Source organism: Lachnellula hyalina (genome assembly GCF_007821495.1).
Source record: "Lachnellula hyalina strain CBS 185.66 chromosome Unknown contig00125, whole genome shotgun sequence".
In the NCBI taxonomy this organism is placed as follows: Eukaryota; Fungi; Ascomycota; class Leotiomycetes; order Helotiales; family Lachnaceae; genus Lachnellula; species Lachnellula hyalina.
The window spans coordinates 34,899-54,129 of NW_022157239.1; the positions used below are offsets into that span (position 1 = coordinate 34,899).

At 48.8% G+C, this 19,231-nt stretch overlaps 6 protein-coding genes across 6 annotated transcripts; 3 read left to right on the top strand and 3 right to left on the bottom strand.

Moving 5' to 3' along the window:
- Positions 1 to 2,422: 2,422 nt before the first annotated feature.
- On the top strand, positions 2,423 to 3,618 carry LHYA1_G006294 (putative acetyltransferase; the record flags this gene model as incomplete). Its single annotated transcript, XM_031151234.1, has 5 exons — positions 2,423 to 2,601; positions 2,686 to 2,808; positions 2,917 to 3,001; positions 3,182 to 3,386; positions 3,530 to 3,618. 5 exons carry the CDS (start codon positions 2,423 to 2,425, stop codon positions 3,616 to 3,618), a joined length of 681 nt encoding a protein of 226 aa, XP_031003359.1.
- Positions 3,619 to 4,062: 444 nt separating this feature from the next.
- On the bottom strand, positions 4,063 to 6,540 carry PMT2 (Dolichyl-phosphate-mannose--protein mannosyltransferase; the record flags this gene model as incomplete). The annotated part of the gene is made up of 5 exons (XM_031151235.1): positions 4,063 to 4,706; positions 4,757 to 5,516; positions 5,568 to 6,120; positions 6,180 to 6,313; positions 6,400 to 6,540. 5 exons carry the CDS (start codon positions 6,538 to 6,540, stop codon positions 4,063 to 4,065), a joined length of 2,232 nt encoding a protein of 743 aa, XP_031003358.1.
- Positions 6,541 to 7,637: 1,097 nt separating this feature from the next.
- On the bottom strand, positions 7,638 to 10,445 carry HGT1_3 (High-affinity glucose transporter; the record flags this gene model as incomplete). Its single annotated transcript, XM_031151236.1, has 7 exons — positions 7,638 to 8,032; positions 8,085 to 8,800; positions 8,852 to 9,334; positions 9,382 to 9,459; positions 9,511 to 10,125; positions 10,148 to 10,330; positions 10,426 to 10,445. 7 exons carry the CDS (start codon positions 10,443 to 10,445, stop codon positions 7,638 to 7,640), a joined length of 2,490 nt encoding a protein of 829 aa, XP_031003370.1.
- A 2,221-nt stretch (positions 10,446 to 12,666) lies between these two features.
- Positions 12,667 to 13,825, top strand: CHS7 (Chitin synthase export chaperone; the record flags this gene model as incomplete). The annotated part of the gene is made up of 5 exons (XM_031151237.1): positions 12,667 to 12,696; positions 12,788 to 12,823; positions 12,892 to 13,079; positions 13,132 to 13,225; positions 13,277 to 13,825. 5 exons carry the CDS (start codon positions 12,667 to 12,669, stop codon positions 13,823 to 13,825), a joined length of 897 nt encoding a protein of 298 aa, XP_031003357.1.
- Positions 13,826 to 14,434: 609 nt separating this feature from the next.
- Positions 14,435 to 16,004, top strand: ssl1 (General transcription and DNA repair factor IIH subunit; the record flags this gene model as incomplete). The annotated part of the gene is made up of 2 exons (XM_031151238.1): positions 14,435 to 14,832; positions 14,888 to 16,004. Coding segments are annotated over 2 exons (1,515 nt in total), but the record flags the coding sequence as incomplete, so codon positions are not given.
- A 479-nt stretch (positions 16,005 to 16,483) lies between these two features.
- On the bottom strand, positions 16,484 to 18,809 carry ctl1 (Choline transporter-like protein; the record flags this gene model as incomplete). Its single annotated transcript, XM_031151239.1, has 2 exons — positions 16,484 to 18,744; positions 18,797 to 18,809. 2 exons carry the CDS (start codon positions 18,807 to 18,809, stop codon positions 16,484 to 16,486), a joined length of 2,274 nt encoding a protein of 757 aa, XP_031003360.1.
- Positions 18,810 to 19,231: the final 422 nt, after the last annotated feature.

The window sequence follows — 19,231 nt, forward strand, 5'->3', positions numbered from 1 at the left end:
CCTATGGTTACAATCGCTCGCGCTGAAGTATCTATTGTCAATCTCTGCCGCGAAAGTCAACCATGCCATTTTCCATTGTATTTCCCCAAATTTTATTCTCGCAAGAAGAAAAGAAAAGAAGATCGAGTAGCGAATCGCAGAGAAAGTTCACCTCATCAAGCAAATTGCAACGCCAGTTCAGTCCATGTATCTCGTACCATTCCATTCCATTCCATATCGTGCAAGTCATTAATAAATCCCCCCCAAAAGCACTAATGAAACTTGTATCTATTATACAGCCCGTGACCGATCAATGCGAGAAGATCAATCCCGAGGAAGTGAAATCCATGACTGCTTATCCGAGGAGAATAGCACCAAGGGCGAGCAGACCCAGCGTGATGCCAGGGACAATGATGTGATCACCGGCGCTGACCGTCTTAGAGGTTGAAGCAGGTGGGGTGGTCGAGCTGGTCTTGCTTGCTGGGATGACGACAACGTTGGTGGTGAGTGCAGTGGTGATGCCTCTTGAAGACGAGGGAACGCTGCTGGTCACCGCGGGGACCGTGCTGTTGGGATAGCTTGGTGCGCTGGGGTTGCCTGGAGTTGGGAATGGCGATGCCTCCGGAGTTGACTCGGTGGAGGAGACATTGGCTGGTGGTACAACAGTGCTGTTGACGACCGGGTAGGTTGGGGTCTCCGTGGGAACGTACGAAGTTGAGATAGTTGAGGACGAGGCAGCTGGTGGAGGGACCACGACGGTCGCGGGAGTGGTGGGGACAGCTGGGGTGGAAGTCTCAACGGTCGCGGGAGTGGTAGGGGCAGCTGTGTGAAAAACAGAGGGTTAGATTGGCTTCTTGATGAACTCTAAGAGTGCAGAGCGATGATTTTCAAGGCATTTGGGGCTTGTTTTGAAACGCGCTCGAATAGGAAATAATGGATATCCAATTCACATACCTGGAGGGGGAACCTCGTAGCTCGAAGACGGAGTGGGAACCTCGGCGCTGGAAGATGGAGCAGCTGGATAAGTGGAAGAAACGGGAACTGGGGTGGATGCAATCTCAGTGGCGGAGGTCTCGCAAGATGAAGTCTGAGTGCTCAGGATCGTATCGGTGAACACGGATGAGGAGACGGGGACGATGGCAGTGCTGACAGCGGTCTTGCCAGGGCAAGATGGATGAGTGCCACAGTCAGTGATGGTCTCAATGTCAGTCTCGTAGACCGTGGAAACCGCTCCTTGAGCCACGACGGCAGAGATGAGTCCGCCAAAGGCGACGACGAGGATTGATGCGTGCATCTTAATTGATTGACTTGACTTGATGAGAATTAGAAGAGGCTGTTTAGGCTATTAACGAGCGTGGTACATAAAATGTGCCTGAGAAGGAAGATGCTGTATTATTCGTCTTGGTGTGGGTTTGTGGGTTGTATTGTTCAGGAAGTCGAGGATGGTGGGAAGTAGAAGTCCTCAGATCTTGAAGCGAGCAAGCAGGGCGACAAACAAAGGTGAATTGGGAAATGAATGTCTTGATCACATGCAAATCACAGAGGCTGAGTAGTGTTTCTTCAAGAGTATAGGAACCATTCAATAGTTGGCGCAAGTTCGTCAAGATTATGAGGGCAAATGTGTGGGTTGGAGAGCGAGGACGAGCATGAGGAAGGACAACAAAGCTACCCAACCAACTTGAAGGATTCAAACCGACGACGGGCATAACAGCAGACAAACTATCAAAGTCAGGCAAACAGGAAAACGAACTTAGCCTAAGACAAATATGAAGTTCAAAAACTCCGTCGATTCCTTATACCTTCTTTTAATCTTCTGCCGTCAGTCTATGCCCCCTTGTCAAGAAAGGAGGCCTTATAACTGGTGGCCTTGGCCCCTGAATGATCTAGGGGAAGAACTTCTGTTGGAGGCGAGCTATCCTTTGCTTCCAACTGCAGAGACCACATGGCATGGGAGAAACTTGCCTGTTGAAAAATGGTTGTTGGCCGTCGGGTTGGGTTGGATCCTGATCGATGCCTCAATGGACGAAGTTGCTAGAATTGTTGGAGATCAGGAAATGTCGTGGCTTCCTCGAGTGAGGACCAGATGCCAACCTCAAAATTTCCCTTCACTTGCCGTACTTTTGGCCTTCTCCTTTAAAAAGCATTTCCCACTCCAGGTGTTTGTGATGTTTCTCGCAGAAGAGAGATGTAGTCGTCGACCCCATCCTACCCCACCCCGAGCGCGGAGTTCGGCGTTACTGTAAAGCTTCATTATGCATGACCGCCCGAAAGCCGTCTTACAGTCGGTCTCGACAGTCAGGGAAAGAGTTCTGGTCTATAAGAACAATCCGTGACGCGCCTTATGATATATATATCCTTCCCCATCCCCACACTCTTTCAGTTCTAAACCTCTACTTCCACTTTCCTACTATAGTATAATCCCAAAGCAAATCACTCAATCATCATGGACAAGCTCAGCACCGCCGAAAACGAATCACGCATGCAGCGAGGAGAGCTCTATTACGCCTTTACGCCCTCTTTAGTAGCTACACGGAAGAAGCAGCAGCACGCATGTCGTAAATACATCGAAGCCTACAACAACGAGTCCTCTTCAAGACGATTGCTTGTGGAGCTTTGGAAAAAGTAAGACATATCCTACCCCTTTTCACCTTGAATGGTTTATTTATTTATTTAATTAATTAATTTATGTATTCAAACTGCTCGCAGTGTAACAAACGACGACACTCCCCTTCCAGCTCCCGGAGCAAGTGCGGAGGAAGATGATGTTATATTGAAAGATGAACCATGGGTAGACGCGCCGATTAAAATAGACTACGGGTTCAACGTAATGTAAGTTTGATTCATTCCTTTATCCACACGCTCGACCCATTCCTCAAGCTACAAAGTGTTTATTGATTGATTAATTGATTGATTAATGTGCCACGTTATGCATAATAGACTCGGCAAGGGCGCGTACATCAACTCAAACTGCACATTCATCGACACCCTCCCCATCACCATAGGAGCCCGAACTCTCGTCGGAGTGCGTTAACCCCTTCCCCTTCCCCCTTGATCCCGTTCCATCTCATCTATCCATCCCTTTGCCAGCCATCCACGAACATAAAATGCAGAACAACAGTAATCATAGCAATGCAATCAATCAACATACGTCCTAACTAAGTAATCAATCACTCACTCACTAACAACCCCACCCCCCAAACAGCCAAACTGCTCCTTCTTCTCCGGCTCCCACCCCCTCGACCCCACGCTTCGCAACGGTCTCTCCGGCCCCGAATCCGGGGCCGCCATCAGCATCGGCGAGGACTGCTGGCTTGGCGGGAACGCGATTGTGTTGCCGGGCGTAACTATTGGGCGCGGTGTGACGGTTGGCGCCGGGAGCGTGGTTACGAAAGATGTGCCTGAATTCCGTAAGCTACCTACCTACCTAACTACTCCAAGTTACTCTGAGTACTCTATCTACACGAGATCTGTGTGAGATGCAAGCAAAGGATGCGGATGTAATATGTGGATGTAACAGAGGCGAGGAATGCTACTGACTACCTTGCGATAGATGTCGTGGTTGGGAATCCTGCGCGTGTTATTAGGAAGATTGAGGTTAAAGAGGTGGATCTGAACTTGGGGAAAGCTGGTGATAGCTAAATCTGTTGTGGCGGTTGAAGGATGCTGAGGATAGACTTTCTAGAGGACATTTTCTAGTTGAGCTGGATAGACAATGAGAAAGGATCTAAGACGGGCGGTGCATGGTCAACAATGGAAGCTCTAATCCAAAGAACGAAACTAGAACTAGAATAGAACATCTGGAAAATGCACATTCCGAGATAAGACACAAGCGTATCACAAACACATAATTATACAAAATTAGGAGTTGATTTTGCCTATGGCCTTCAAACAATGCAAGACCGACCATCCCACCCAAGTTTTTCCTGCACCTCCTTGAACAAGTGAAAAATGAGATAATGGCACATGATGCAAGTAAACGTTTCGTTATGCTCCCAATTCATGGAGCACCCCCAACACCCTTGCTACTTTTCCACATTTGCGCCTTTAGTTAGGCACAAGTTCGACATTCGGTTTGAAATCCGTTTAATCTGTAACTCTCCAGGAATCAAACCACTTCAAGTAGCTGTATTGCCTATTTGGACCCTCCATACCCCAAGAAATCGGCATAAACACAACGTACAGTCCTATAGTCGCGGCATACAAAACACCATAAATGGAGTATTGCACGGCCTGGCCCTTGTGCCTCAACATCCAGTCGGCGACAAAGCCAAATGTCAGGATGGCGAAGTAGAGAGCTGGGTAGTAGTGATGGACATAGGTAACACGAGCCATGGCGACGAATGGCATGTAGTGAAGGAACCATCCAAGTACGGGATAGAGAGCGGCGTAGTGAATTTGATCAATATCAGCTTGCTTGAGCTCGTCGTAGCCTCGTTGCCAGCGGATCAAGTACCATGCTACTATGAGAGCGAGAACACCGAGGGAAGCAGTGGAACCCCAGTAGACGAGGGGATTTCCGAGGAGGAAGTACTTGACAATTGAGTCGTCCCAGCCGCACATACGGAGACCGACATTTAGAATAGGCCATTGCCAGAATTGGGAGGCGAGATCATCTTGCTTGTCGGGATCGGGGACAAGAGCGTTGTTCGAGGTCATCATGGCTACATTCAAATGAATGAAGTCTTGCAAAAATGGAGACTTGTATGCTCCAGCATCAGCGGCAGGTACTAGGCAGTGTTAGCATACTAAGAAGCCGGAGAAGATAGCAATAGCTTACGTTTGTCATTCCAGTGAGCCTCGACGTTCCAGTGGGTGTATACGTCGTTTGCCTTAGCGTCTTTCGCACATGTGACTTCGATTTGCTTGAAACCCCATTGTGGCAAGTTGACGTTGCCAGCACGAAGATAACAGCCAAGAGCAGTGTGCTTCAGTCTGAAAGCAGTGGTGAGAGTCCTGATCTTGCTTCGATCATTCGAAGCCACGTCCTTGACAACTTCCATCGTCCAGTGATCTTTCTCATCTCCCACAGTGGTGTTTCCATAACAGGAAACTTCCTTGTCTGCCTTGGTGACTGGAGCAGAAACATCATGGGAATGTAGGTTACGTCCGGTTTGGGAGTGGATCATACGTAGAACATCACCGTCCGCGACATATTTTAGTGGTGCCTCAGGATCGTACTCTGGTTGATCGCGGTTTGGGTAGAACCACCACTCATTGTTGGCATCTTTGTGGTGATAACATGTGATTTGTTGTTGAGTAGATCCCTCGGGGTAAGTTTGGACGTGGGAGTGGAGAAGACCGCCACCGTATCCCATGTTCTTGAGAGTAGCGCGAGAGCCGTAGGCGATTTCAAGGGGACTATCCTTTCCAACTTCGGTACCTTTGAGGTTTGCTTGGAAGAGCGAGCTCATTTGGGCATCTCCTGGACCACTGTTTTCCAAGATTGCAAAGTGAGCGGCGAAAGATAGCATGTAGACAAGCAAGGGGATAATAATCAAACCAATGACTCTGGCGCCCAGATGGGTTGCAAGGTCAATCTGAATGAGGGTCAATATGTAGCTCGTAGGCCTGGGTCAAAGAAGACGTACCTTGGGCATCTTAGTGTCGCCAAATTTGTTCCAAAGGTCCTCGATGGTGTATAATCCGACAAGTGCTGTGACGAAGAATCCGACCCATTTTACGCTGGTAACACATCCAATGCTAATACCAGTCAAGGCGAGCCAAGTGAACCATTCAATACTAAAGCTCTTGTGTTGAAGTCTGTGGAATCTCGCCCAGCACAGTACAGTTGTGAAGGTAAAGCATAGAAGCATAGAGTCCAAGAGGATAAATCGACTGATGGTGGTGTACGAATTCTCGCAGAGGACCATCAGGGTGACGAACCACACAGCTGGTCTCTTGAAGTTCAGCTCGCGGGCAGTGAAATAGGCCAGAGGAATGCACACAGCGCCAAAAAAAGCGTTGAATGCACGCATGAAGGTATAGTTGAGCTCATCCGGGTATCTCTCCCCCGACTTGAATTCGAAAGAGCCATTGTAGCCAGCCAAGTATCCTGATAGACCAACAAGCATCTTTCCAAGAGGAGGGTGTACATCGAAATAGAACTCGCGCTTGAGGTAGTGGGACCCAAATTTTCCGAAACTGTCAAGGGTTGATTAGCGGTTGCTTCGACGATTTTCTATTGAGGGGGGATTTCGTACTGAGCTTCATCCCACGTCACGATGGGGGACAAGCCAATCTTGTACAATCGCGTGAAGAAAGCAAGTGCTGTAAAGATAATGGGCGCGATAATAAACTCCCATTCGTCGAGGAATTGAAGTAATGACTGCTCATTCTGGTTGAGATGGAAAGATTAGCAACCTTGCGTAGATGCATGTGTCTGGGGGAAACACCAGGACGGCAGCAAATGCAGCAACTGACCTTCTTCACCCGTGTCTTCTTGTCGTCTACCTCCACCTTATCCACGAGTCCGCTGTTTGGTGAAGTCGAGGGCACATTACGTCGCCGCGTGGCCTGATCGAAATCCGCTCCAGACGCAACTGCTATCTTCTCTGAAGCCATCTTGATCTCGGGACACTTTCCAAAGTCTGCCGACTAAGGTGGAACAAATGTGCTCCAAAAGGACACTTTCACTCGTCTGTAGTAAGCCGTGCTAGAAGTGCAGGCAAATGCTGCGATTTGGACTGGATGTTCTCTGCAAACGAGGGTGAAGAAGTGAAGAAGTTGTAGAATTAAAAAAAAATCTTAAATTCCAGAGTTGACCATCTCCGCAGATGATTGTACAACTTCTAAGGGAGGAGGGCAGAGCAGAGGCAAGATGAAGTGCTGCAAAATATCGCGAGAGCTGGAAAGGAGTCGTCTAGAATCCCTGCCCTTGCATTAGGCCTACCTTGCATCAGCCCAGTCGTATTTTTGGATGTGAATATGGCCACGCTAGATATTACTGTGTGCCGCCGCCGCGTGTGGGTGTAAGCTAACTTGAGCTACATCAAAAACACGTCCGAATTACAAGTGCAACTCATCTATATGATGGGAAATGTTTCGTCAAAATTGGATAAATGAAAGGAATGCAATTCTGCCAACTTTAAAAACCACTCGTTCAAATCAATCCTGGAAGGAAGTATATAGTATCTCAGGCGTTTCTCTAAAGCTAAGTTGCTATCTATATAGACACCAAGGTGCGTCAGTAGCCAAATCTCAAGGACAGATTTTACCTCAGATTTACCTACCTGCACCTGCACTGAAAACCGAACCAACGGCGCGACTGAGAAAACATAATTTAAAAGGGGTCGTCGTTTCGAGTGGTCTACTCTGAGCAGAGCCACAGTTGTTGCATGACGTGGGGTCTCATGCGAGGCTAAATAAAGAGTGTATATATAGTCTTATAAATAGCTCTTTTGGGGATCTTCTTCTGGGGTCCGTAGTAAGGACTGATATCAATCACGCGAGGTCAGCCGAAATTATACATTCTGCTCAAATGTTCCTATGGTTATATAAATGTAAAAAAGCCTGCGAGGACTTATCAGTCAGTTGTACATATGCACAATCTAGGTACTCCGCTCGAACGTGGTATGGTTTTACATCGCAACCATGTGAGCCTTCCTTTACGCCCGCTTTCTAATAGCCAAATGCCTGATTCTAATAATAACGCCTTCCACTCATTCCTCTTCCTCTTGGTCTACAGCCTTGTACTGGCTACTTTTAACGCTGTCTCCATCTCCTTTGCCTCTCTTGACCATCCGACCTATCCACCCACCAACACCTTCGCTTGTGGATTCGTTGTCCTCGCCATATTGCGGTTTCCCGTTCACAATGGACACGTGAGGAGGATCAATGTCGAGTCCAGGTATCGCGCTTGAAGCGCCGAAATCATTGATAGGGTCCCCATAAACACCCCTTCGGAGGTCCATAGAAGGTACTGGAGAACTCACTCCCATCAATGAACCATTTTCAGCCCTTGTGATGGGAGTAGGCATCGCGGTCGTAGCATCACCGAAGAGGGCATCCATATCCTCTAATCTTACACCAGCGGTCTCAGGATAAACGAAATATACTAAAACAATTTAGTTTTCAGAAGTAACAAAAGCACATGAGCGGAATCTTACCAACAACGAAACTCGTAGCACAGAAAAAAGCGTGCACGAGGTAAAGACGCCATGTGATCCACTCTTGCAAGACAGGAGTCATTTCTCCAACAAGCCAATTGCATGCCCAATTAGTGGCTGTAGACAAACTTGAGCCTTTGGATCGGATGCTGAGAGGTAGGATCTCCGGGGGATAAAGCCATGGAATCGGACCCCAACTATATCCAAATGCCGCGTTGTAGATCATAACAAATATGACCACAAGAGTTGGAGTAGTAGAGGGTATGTCCAGGAAGAGGAAATAGGAGATAGCCGATAACGACAAGACCATTGCAACTGCACCGCTTAGAAGGACGAATCTGCGGCCCCACCGATCGACGAGATACCAAGGTGGTACAGTAGACAGGAAGTACGTAATTCCGTTAATCCCAGTCATCAAAATCGCTTGCCGGCCAACCCAACCAGCAGATTCAAACACATATGGCGCATAGTACGATATGACGTTGATGCCATTCAACTGTGCAAAGGCCTGGGCAGACATGGCGATGAAGACACGAGTACGATATCGTCGGAACATTTCTCTATAAGTTTTTTCGCCCTCTTGTCGTGAGAGAAGTACATCCATTTTGATTTCGCGGTATTCCTCTCGCGCCTTGGGGTTATGGATATCTCCACCTCCATAAAGGTTTGCAATTACGACAATACCTTCCTCGTCATGGTCATTGTCCAAAAGCCATCTGGGCATATGAGTTGAAGGTCAATAACTCTAAGGACACGGAGCAGCTTACCTTGGAGACTCTACTATGACCAAACTTCCTATCGCCAGAAGTGCGCCCATAACACATTGCATAAACAAGGGGACCCTCCAGGAATAGTTATTGTTGATGAAGCTGCAGAAGTAGTCTACCCAAACTGAAGTCGCATATCCGGTAATATTTCCCGAGAATTCGATACAGGCCAACTTGCCGCGGTTGTGTGGAGGAGAGATTTCGGACTGGTATACGGGAACAATCGTAGATAACATGCCAACGCCAACACCGGCGATGATACGCCCTGACAGCATCATCGGCATTCCATTTGCACAAGTCTGTAGAGCCCCTCCAACGAAGAATATACACGCGCCATAAAATATGGTCCTCCGTCGTCCAATGATATCTCCGACGCTGCCGACGACGAGAGATGCAAAAAATGCCCCAACTTCGAGAATGGCAACCATAGTACCGACTTCGGCTCGCGAGGGCTGATTGAACTGATCTTTGAAATACGGACCACTTGAGGATATATTAGCTTATCTCACTGTAGAAGATGTCCTACTTACGTGATGATTCCAGACATCACACCTTGATCATATCCAAAGAGAAAGACGCCCAGAGAGACAAAGATACTGGTGAAATACCTGGACGCATTGTTAGTAATTGGTAGATCGTGTTTGGTGTTTTGTCCCTACACCAGGGGCTTGCCTGTCAGGCCATGCATTTGCCGTTCTCCCCCAGACATGATAGCGGCGAGAGTATGCTCGGCTTTGGTAATTGAACGTGGAGCAGGTTCGGGGATCTCGATGTCCTCTTTAACGAGTCCAGATTGATGTCCTTTCTCCTCCGGATCTTCCAGATCTTCTTGATAACGGACCCGTTTCTGCCGAGTCGGCCGCCTTGAAGGACCGCCAGACACTTGTTCGTCGAGTGATGCACGCAGCTTTATCTGCAGAGGATCTTCGGCGTCTGCTAATTGTTCGGCTAGGTCCCCAGTGTCACTCCAAGAAAAATCCGAGTCCGGGGAGGAACTGCGCGAGAGGGAAGAGCGACGGCCCTGCTTTTCGTCCGAGTGCGCTCCCAGTAATGAGGCGGAATGCTCGTCAGAACGGGATGATAGGTTTCGCAATGGTATGTTAGCAGGGCGACGGGAGGATGTTGGGGAAGGAATGGTGAAGGTTAGAGCTGGAAGCAGCAGCTCACTGCCGTTGATGCGGAGGTGGTGGAATGTGGAGGTAAGGTAGTTTGCGGAGTAAAGTAAGGATGGATGGTTAGGCGGTGTCCCAATGATGCAACTCGGGTGTCCTGACCTGACCTGACTATCCTATCTACCTAGGTAAACCGTATCGTGAATGTTCCTTTAGAGCCTTAGGGCCTTCTTGTGAGGTGTCAGGGTGCGCCAAAAAGTGGGCCGGACATTCGTGGTCATCGGCGACTCGAGTTGGTGAAGGATCGCGTGCGCGTGATGGGATGGAGCGGACGATAGTTATCGAAGCTTTTGATACGATGTATGGGCTGTAGGAAGCGGTTGATATGTCTGTCGATGTGGCTTTGGAGGGCACCAGGTTAGATCATCCTTTCCCCATAGAGTTTGCTGGGTAGGGTGTTACCAGCCGGAGGTACCTACCATTACATTACCTTACCCTGCCCTGCCGTATAATGACACCTAAGGAACCAACTACAGTACAAACGAACCCCTTTTCTTCCCAGTGGAAAGGACTTAGTGATGATAAGCGGACGGACCCAACGGAAAGGGGGTTCTTTGAAGAAGATAAGAGAAGTGTAGCGTGCACAGCTCTAATTCTTCTGCATTCAGCCATCTATCCTATCTATAAATTGAATGGGCCCTGTTTGAGCGGGCCAAGTGACTCTAGATCTTTTACGTTGTACCCTTCCAATCTATCTATAAAGACTTCGAGGCGTCGGCTTGGTTTGGATATTTCCCCCTTGTACCTGCAAGCAAGTGTTTGGGTAGGCAGAGTCGGGAAACAGATTCAAGCTGTGTCAAGGTCATAGGTAACCCTTTTCTCAATCCCCAAGATCCTCTGTTAGTTGGAACCTCGTTTCTCCATTTTGAGGCTGTGCTGTGTAGCATGACACAGTCATCGATCGTGCTATAGAAATATGGAAGCATGGAAGAGAGACACGAGATATCCTTCCTACAAAAGTCTGGTGGTACTGGCAGCATCACTACCTTGGAGAATGTCTTAGATTTTATAAACCACTTGAACTGGTGAGATGGTGACTAGGCACCACCACGCACGCGACATGCTTGCTTTATATTAAATCCCAAGAAACAGACTGCAGGATTCCAAGTCATGCTTGTGAGCCTCATCGTCGGTGACAGCTATTTATAGCCCTTGATCATATGGTAGGATGTTGAAATTATATCTGGGTGAGATATCCTACGCTTACTTTGACATCTAGTAGCACATACACGAATATTGACACGCATACAGTACCAGTCCAACCTCAGCGTCGGTTTGTTTACCTTATTCGAAGCTTTACAGGTCTTGTCATGCTTCTAATGTATGACCTACCAACCTCGGTCTCAAACTCTGGCTACTTCGGCATTTAAAACTCGCCATACCTCCGCATGCGTAACCAATCATCTGCGGTTAAAATCCAAAAAGGCTGGTACCGGAGCTGATTGTAAGGAGATACAGCTACTGTCCCTCTGTATTCCATGGTAGAGTTCTTGAGGAACACCGTTAGATGGATAAGTACGGTATCGTTCCTCGAGAGCGGGGAAACGGAGGGGATGATATATGAACACAGCCTCGTTTCGCCAGAGGTGCACACTTCGTACCGGTAGGTACTGGGTACAAAACCACTCCAGTCCAGTACAAATCTCCCGTGCCCAAAGTCCCCTTGCCAATACGCACGAGGTTCAAGGAGGCTCCAAGATCTATACCTAGGTATGCATTGGATGCATACAGTAACGCAATACGATGTGCGTCGCGTTATTCTGAAACAAGCCGCCAGCGAAAGAAGCAAGAACAGATAAGGTGTATGGTGGGGATAAGTGCATGCATCAAAATACGTTTACATACGGTACAGTACGGTAAAAGAAAGAATACGGAGTAATGAACAAATCATAATGCAATATACTTCGTAATGTTGGAAAAAGCAATTAGCCTCGGGGTGCTGCATGAAGCTCATTTGTTCTAGATGCCCGAGTGGTTTGGCCCCGTCACGCTGCTGCAATCTTATTGGTAAGACTTGGCCTGCTACCAAATTAGGTACGGGAAGAATTCATGAGTGAGGTGAGGTGAGGTGAGGTGAGGGTGAGGGTGAGGTAAAATTAACCAAGGGAGGTCCTTCCCAATCTGTAAAGTCCAGTCCAGCATATCTTCTTGCTTGCACTCACCATAACGCCGTCTGTCAGAAATCAACACAATAATCATAATAACATCGTACATCAAGATCACTCCCGTTGCCCATAATAATAAAGATCACTCTACTGTACGATAAGGCCACAGCCACACTCATTTCCGCAGCCACCCAGCCACCCAGCCACCCAGCCAACCAGCGTGGCAATTCCACTGCACCAGGGGCTCTAGCTTTGCATGAATTTCGCTGGGTCCATCCAACCGCCAGCCAGGCCAGGAACTTCAACAAACAAGATCAGACAAAACCGGAATTCAAGTCGAGTCCAGTCCAGTCAACCACCCCGCAAACGTGCCGGCGAGCAAAAGCACCTTCGATCCACCAATTCACTACTCACCCACATCTACAACAATACCCATTTTGCGACAATTGAACCCTCTACGAAGCTGAGCTGTAGGAGCTTAAATCGCGTACTGTTTCCAGCCACCTAGTAAGCGCTCGCAACCAGCGCTGTAGCAACGATGGGTTCCACGCAATTTGGAAACTTCCATGTGAGTCGGATGCGATGCGCCTGAAGACCCGGTGTGATGCAGAGTCTTCTTTGGCAGGCTTTGGTGGTCTTTGGCTGACAATTTGGATCAGGATTTCTGTCGCGACTCGACACTGCCAGTCTGCAACGTAAGCCCTCAACTAGCCATCCCTCGCAAAGTCCCGGAACAATTATGCTGATTGAACTTTCCAAACAGCTTTTCCCAGGCTTCAGTTACTCGAATACGACGGGATTTGATGGTGGTTGCCACGTCACCGGCATATCTCTTTCCAATGGACGGCATCTGGGGAATTTGGGTTCGATACTGCTTGCCGGCGTAGCAATCTTGGTATCTGCGTACCTACTATGGCGGTCAGAACGAAAACAAGCGGCTGTAGGTCGAAGGTACGTTTGCGATTGTTCCTTCCGTGGTGCGTCTTGCTAATAATTCTTGAAGAGAGATGCAGATTTTCCTCCTGGGCTACATAGTAATGGAGATATGCGAAATCTTCACGGTCGGCAAATTCCCTCTGAACAATACAGTTAGGATAGTATGTTTGCTAAGTAGGGGTAATAGGCTGGTAAGCTGACGAAGTGAATAGGCCTTTACAGGAATCCATCTCGGCATGATCGTTGCTACCCTCTGGGCACTTCTACTGAATGCTATTGTGGGCTTCCAATTGCTTGACGATGGAACGCCTCTTTCCGTAGGACTCATGGTTGCCTCTGCAGCAGCACTCTTCATCGGAACAGGCTACATTGCCCTCGACACGGGCTACAATTGGACCGGCTTTTTCGCAAAGAACAGTTACGGACCTTTGAACAGGAACACCGGTCTCTATGTTCTCTATCAGCTTGTACCACTCGTCTTCCTATTCGCCTTCTTCGTCCTCGAGACAGCGTTGGTCATTAGAGTTTTAGGAGAACGCAAGCCAATGATTTATTTGGCAGCAGCTGCGTTGCTCTTTGCTATTGGCCAGATCTTCAACTATGTCGTTAGCATTCACATCTGCAGCGGGACTCATGGAAAGATCGACGGGGCTCTGTTTGAGACACTCTTTACGCTCCTATCGGTTGTGATGGTCTGGACTTTCTGGTCAAGCATTACCGAAGATGATTGGCCAATGCCGGCTGGGAACACTTATACATGACCCAAATAACGACATAGCAGCATAGGGATCTGGAGTTTTGGAGGCAAATCTTTTAGGAGCGACGAATTCACTTTATAGACGTTACATCAAGAAGCGAGGCATTTTACTACGTCAGCAATTCGAATGCGTTGGAAGACATGCAACATTTAATAGGGCAGCACCCGGAGGAGTTAATTTTAGGGAGTAGGAGGGAGTTACCCATCGAGGAAAGCTTTGTATCTTGCTCTCGCGCTTGCTTAGACGGTCCATATTTGAGCCTTGACTTGTATATGATTTTGCGCATTAAGTAGTATACCCAGTATAGCGCGTAATGGAATGAGACTGATGAATAAATATATTACTGGAGTTCCCTGACGTACCTTTCATCAGCAGTGATTCAATTTAGATATTCATTAGTAGAATAACGGAAAGGCTGCACGAAGAGAGAGGCGAGGCTACGGCTGACTCTTGGGTAATCGAGACGTTGTAGTGAAAACTGGACCTTGTAAAACCTGACCTAGCTGATTGACATTTCCCTTCTGCCATATTCTTACAACTTTATAGCTTTGTATGCTTCGATTGCTTTGCATACCTAAAGAAGCTGCTTAGACGCTTCTTCCCCTTTCTTAGCGAGCAGCGCCGTTCTACGCTACATACAACTCGGGCGAGCTTCAGCCTTGCGCAGGTAGCCCTACGCAAACTTCCACAACATCACAGCGCACAAGCAAGTGCTGCCCCGGCACAAAATCCACCATGTCAGACTCGGACGGCGAGTACGTCGCAAACGATCTGTCTGATGACGATGTTGGAGCCCACCAAGTCTCTACAGGACATGGCACGCGATCGACAGGTCCTGTCCGAGGCGCCGCTGGTTCAACCACACGGGGCGGCGATACCAATTCAGGAACCAGCCGAAAGAGAGCTGCGTGGGAGGATATCCAGAGGAGTTGGGATACCGTCGTTGAGGGTGCGGATGGGAGTATTAACTCTACGGTTGAGGGATTGAGGGAGGCAGGAAAGAGAAAAAGGTATGTACGTCCTTCACGCTCTATATCTACCAGCCTACTGACCAATATACCGCAGACTACTACGAGATACAACCCCGTTACAAAGAGGGATAATCCGCCATCTCATCCTAATCCTTGACCTCTCTTTCGCCATGGTGGAAAAAGACCTCCGCCCCACGCGCTACCTCCTGACAATCCGCTACGCCTCCGAATTCGTCACCGAGTACTTTGAGCAAAACCCCATTTCCCAGCTCGGCATAATAGGCATGCGTGATGGTATCGCAATACGCATCAGCGACATGAGCGGGAATCCCACCGAACATATCGAGCGCCTGAAAACGCTGCGAGAGCAGCAAGCACAGGGGAATCCGAGTCTACAAAACGCCCTAGAAATGAGCCGCGCTGCGCTGTTTCACGCCCCTTCTCACGGCACTAGAGAGATACTTATTATTTACGGAGCGTTGCTTTCCAGTGACCCGGGAGATATACATGAGACGATCGCAGCGCTGATCACGGACAGGATTAGAGTCTCGATCGTGGGGTTGGCGGCACAGGTAGCTATTTGCGCTGAGCTATGCTCACGTACCAATGCGGGCGATGATGGTAATTACAGCGTCGCGCTCAACGAGCAGCATTTTAGGGAGCTGGTTATGGCTATTACGACGCCTCCCGTTACACGCACGAAAAAGCAATCGCAGTCCAGTCTCCTCATGATGGGTTTCCCGTCGCGGACTCTCGGTGTTGGGAAGACGATGAGCTTTTGCGCCTGTCATAGCAAGTTAAGCCGCGGCGGATATCTGTGTTCAAGATGCGATAGTAAAGTCTGCAATCTCCCCGCTGAGTGTCCAGCCTGCGGCCTCACGCTCATCCTATCCACGCATCTCGCGCGCTCGTATCACCATCTTTTCCCCCTGCGGAACTGGATTGAAGTCCCCTGGTCTTCAGCCTCGATATCCAAAGCGTGTTACTCGTGCCTGGCACTGTTTCCAGAAGTACCAGAGGGGGGGTCGCAGGCTGAAGGAGGCGGAGAGGTCAAGGGCACGAGTGAGAGCGGGCGGTATGGGTGTGAGGTCTGCGGCAATCATTTCTGTATCGATTGTGATGTTTTCGCGCATGATGTGGCGCATAATTGTCCGGGGTGTCAGAGTGATACGAGGGGAATGATTGAACTGGATGATCCAATGGTTGAATGATTTGAGCATATCGATGGAGTTCTGGATATTCAAAAGGGGTCGGTGCATACATCGGCGTAAAGACTTGATTGGATCTCGTCTGCAGAGTAGGGGCGTTTTTCAGATACCATAGAAGGCACAATTTAAGCCTGCTGAATCTCAAAATCAATATGTTTTCGCACTCATCAAGAATCGTCGAATTTTTTTTTGGCAGCTGAGCCCTGGCTCTTGCATTTTGCTGTCAGATCTATTACTCCATTATCAAAGCAGTTGGCTAATATGGTGCTGGCAGGACTTCACCTAAAAGCACTTGCATTTTACGAACTCAGTACAAATTATACGAAGGTTGACTCCTCACACACAACCATGCAATCCCAAAACAGGATATCTATCAATGTTCATATCTATACGATTCTCAAAGAGATAGCACGCTATGCATCCCAAAGCCCGCCTTCAAACCGCTCAAAATCCAAGCGCCAATTACACCACTCCACAAATTCTCACGAACCATTCGGCCGTGTCTCACCAAATAAGTACCCCGCCTCAAGACAATATGCTGCTCCACCAGCCATCCCCTTCTCACTGCCCCAACAAACCACACTTGCATCCACGATGCCGCTCAGCACACCTTCCATTGCCCCTAGTACTCCCCAGCCGATAAAACTCGCCACTAGACCGACAACGTATGCGTAGGCACTGCCTCTGATGCCGGTTCCTTCTGGCATGGTGATTGCGAGTTGTCGGGCAGTTGCTACCCATCCGCCAAACCCGAGGGCCATGGACATGATGAAGCGTGTTGCATGCAGCAGGAGTTTTGCAAGTCTGTAGGGTAGAAGAGGGGCGGTCTTATGGGTGCGAGAATTGAACGAGCGCGGAGTAAGCGTAGTCGTTGGCGCGTTCGGAGTTAGGAAAGTCATCTGACTTAAACCTCTAGCTGAAGGATGTAGAGGTTGGGAGTGGATAGCTGCGTATGTGAGAGTGAGAGGGTTGGTGAGTGCTGCGATGGGCGTTGGCACGAAAGAGTAGGCGAGGATCGAGATCAATCCCACTAGTCGACGGGGGAGGACGAGCAGAGGCAGGCGGATTATCAGAGCCAAAAATGTTGATAGCGAGATGGTTCCGAAGAGCGTAGTTGTCGAGTGTGTCAAAGCTGCTCCAACAACGTCTCTGGAGGTAGGAGATGGCACCACATTGCGGTGAAAGTACCACTGAGATACAGTAGCTGCCGTGGTCGCTCTTTGGATCCCACTAATGACTGACAGTGTCCAAATGTACATAAGCACAAAGTAGACTGCCAGCCACCAACTTGTCGCATCAATGATGAACTTGGTGAGTGATGTTGACTTGTGCCCACCGAGAAAGACTCTTGTAAACATCCCCAGCCACATCCAAGTCCACGCAACGACTGCTCCCAAAGTTGCAAATCCTAGTCCAAAGAGAGCTGGGTTTGCAGCCAAAATTTTGGACGCGAATTCTAATATCCCCACAGCTTTGTCCAACGACTTGCGCCCTTTGTAGATGGTGTACAACCATATTAAGGCACATATACCCGGCACAAATGATAGCCATCGCATTGCCTTGTCCTGTAAGCTTGTCCCTCCGGCTGAACCTTTGTAGCTGGAAATCAGAGGGTAAAGAGAAAACGAGAACAAGATCACAGGAACTGCAAGCAGTATCAGGTACACCAGTGACCTTACAAACGACCGCAGCAATGCCAGCCAGACGAGTGACACTATTATCGACACTACAGTATCTACTGCGAATAGATGGAGAGATGAGTTCAAGGTGGTGTAAATGGTATCCCCGAGATTCTTCTGAGGCGATGTGTGAAGGAAAACGAGGACAAAAGTTGCGAATAAAGCGCCGAGACATATCAAATATAACGAACCCCAAAACATGTCATGCCTTGGAGCTTCACCAAGGGTTGTTGCTATCGTAGCTGGCACGGTATCAACCGAGCTTGGAGGTCTCGGTATTCCGGCTCCCCTGTCGAGACCAGATTCTATATCTTTGTCTCCACGTTTATCATTTGGTAATCTGATCGCTCCCTTTTTTGGCCCTGATCGAAATTGTTGGAACGCTGGCGGACTCTCGTCATCGGTAGGCATCTCAATAGCCAAATCTTCTGGGGGGTCGTTGTCTTCTATGGTGGACTCAAGACCAACATCTTCCATACGGTCCTTTCCTTTGCTGCTCGCAGAACTGGCTGGCCGAGTGTCTCCACCCTCTACTTCCTCTCCAACTGTTTCGGGGGCCACACCTCGCCCTCTTGTACTTCGCACTCCTCCATTCCAACTGCTCTTAATACCACGTCCCCTCCCCCGATCCTCGAACGCTCTTCCATCATGGTCACCACTGTCACCTATTGATCCATTACTACCCTCGGGATCGGTTCCCTCGCTCTCCTCAAGCCTGGCCGGAGCAAATACCCTTCTTGACCTCTGGAGGGCAAAAAAATCCGCGGTCTCTCGTTCTCTTTCCTCTTCATCGTCTTCTTCCCGGAACTCATCCATTGCACTATGGAACAAAGGCGCGTTTTGCGGGGCTGCGTATCTAGAGGTGAAGTTGAAGTTCGAAAGATGGGATGCCGACTGGTATGGATTCCCCAAACGCTGGGGATATCCTCGAGAAGGATTTCGTAAGGGTTCATTTGAACGACGATGTCGTTCGTTCGAGTTCCGTGGTGGAGGAGCTTCTGCGTTGTCAGGCCCTACGAAGTTCGAAAACCGGGACTGTGATTGAGCGAGAAACCGTGACGCATCTTGGGTTAACAGTTAGATAAGAAAGCCAGGAACAGCAGAGACTCGACTTACATTCCGAGAACATGGTCGCCCCCGAAGTCTTTGTTGATGTGAGGTCAGAGACCAAGGCGTGGTGAGCTCACCAGCTTGATAACGATGCCTAGTTGTAGTCGGTGAGTGAGGTGAGCTTCTGCCAGTGCCTGCTTTGTCCAGTCCAGACTCGAAAGTCAGAAAGAATACGAGTACTTTAGAGTGTTTGATTAGAGTATTTGACTGTATAATCGGGTCTGGAGGTTAAAATAAAAGATGTTTGAGTCGATGTTTAGATTCAGATAACGGCTGTCATGGGAAGGTATCAGTTGCCGTGTGAGCTGGACTGGCTGTATGGTGTACCGGTATGGTTCCGGGGTCGCTTTGGCGGGTTAGTCACATGGAAGGCTGGAGCTTTGAATCAACACACGAGTCACCACCATACAGTAATGAGATAGTGGATAGTCCTGCAAAATG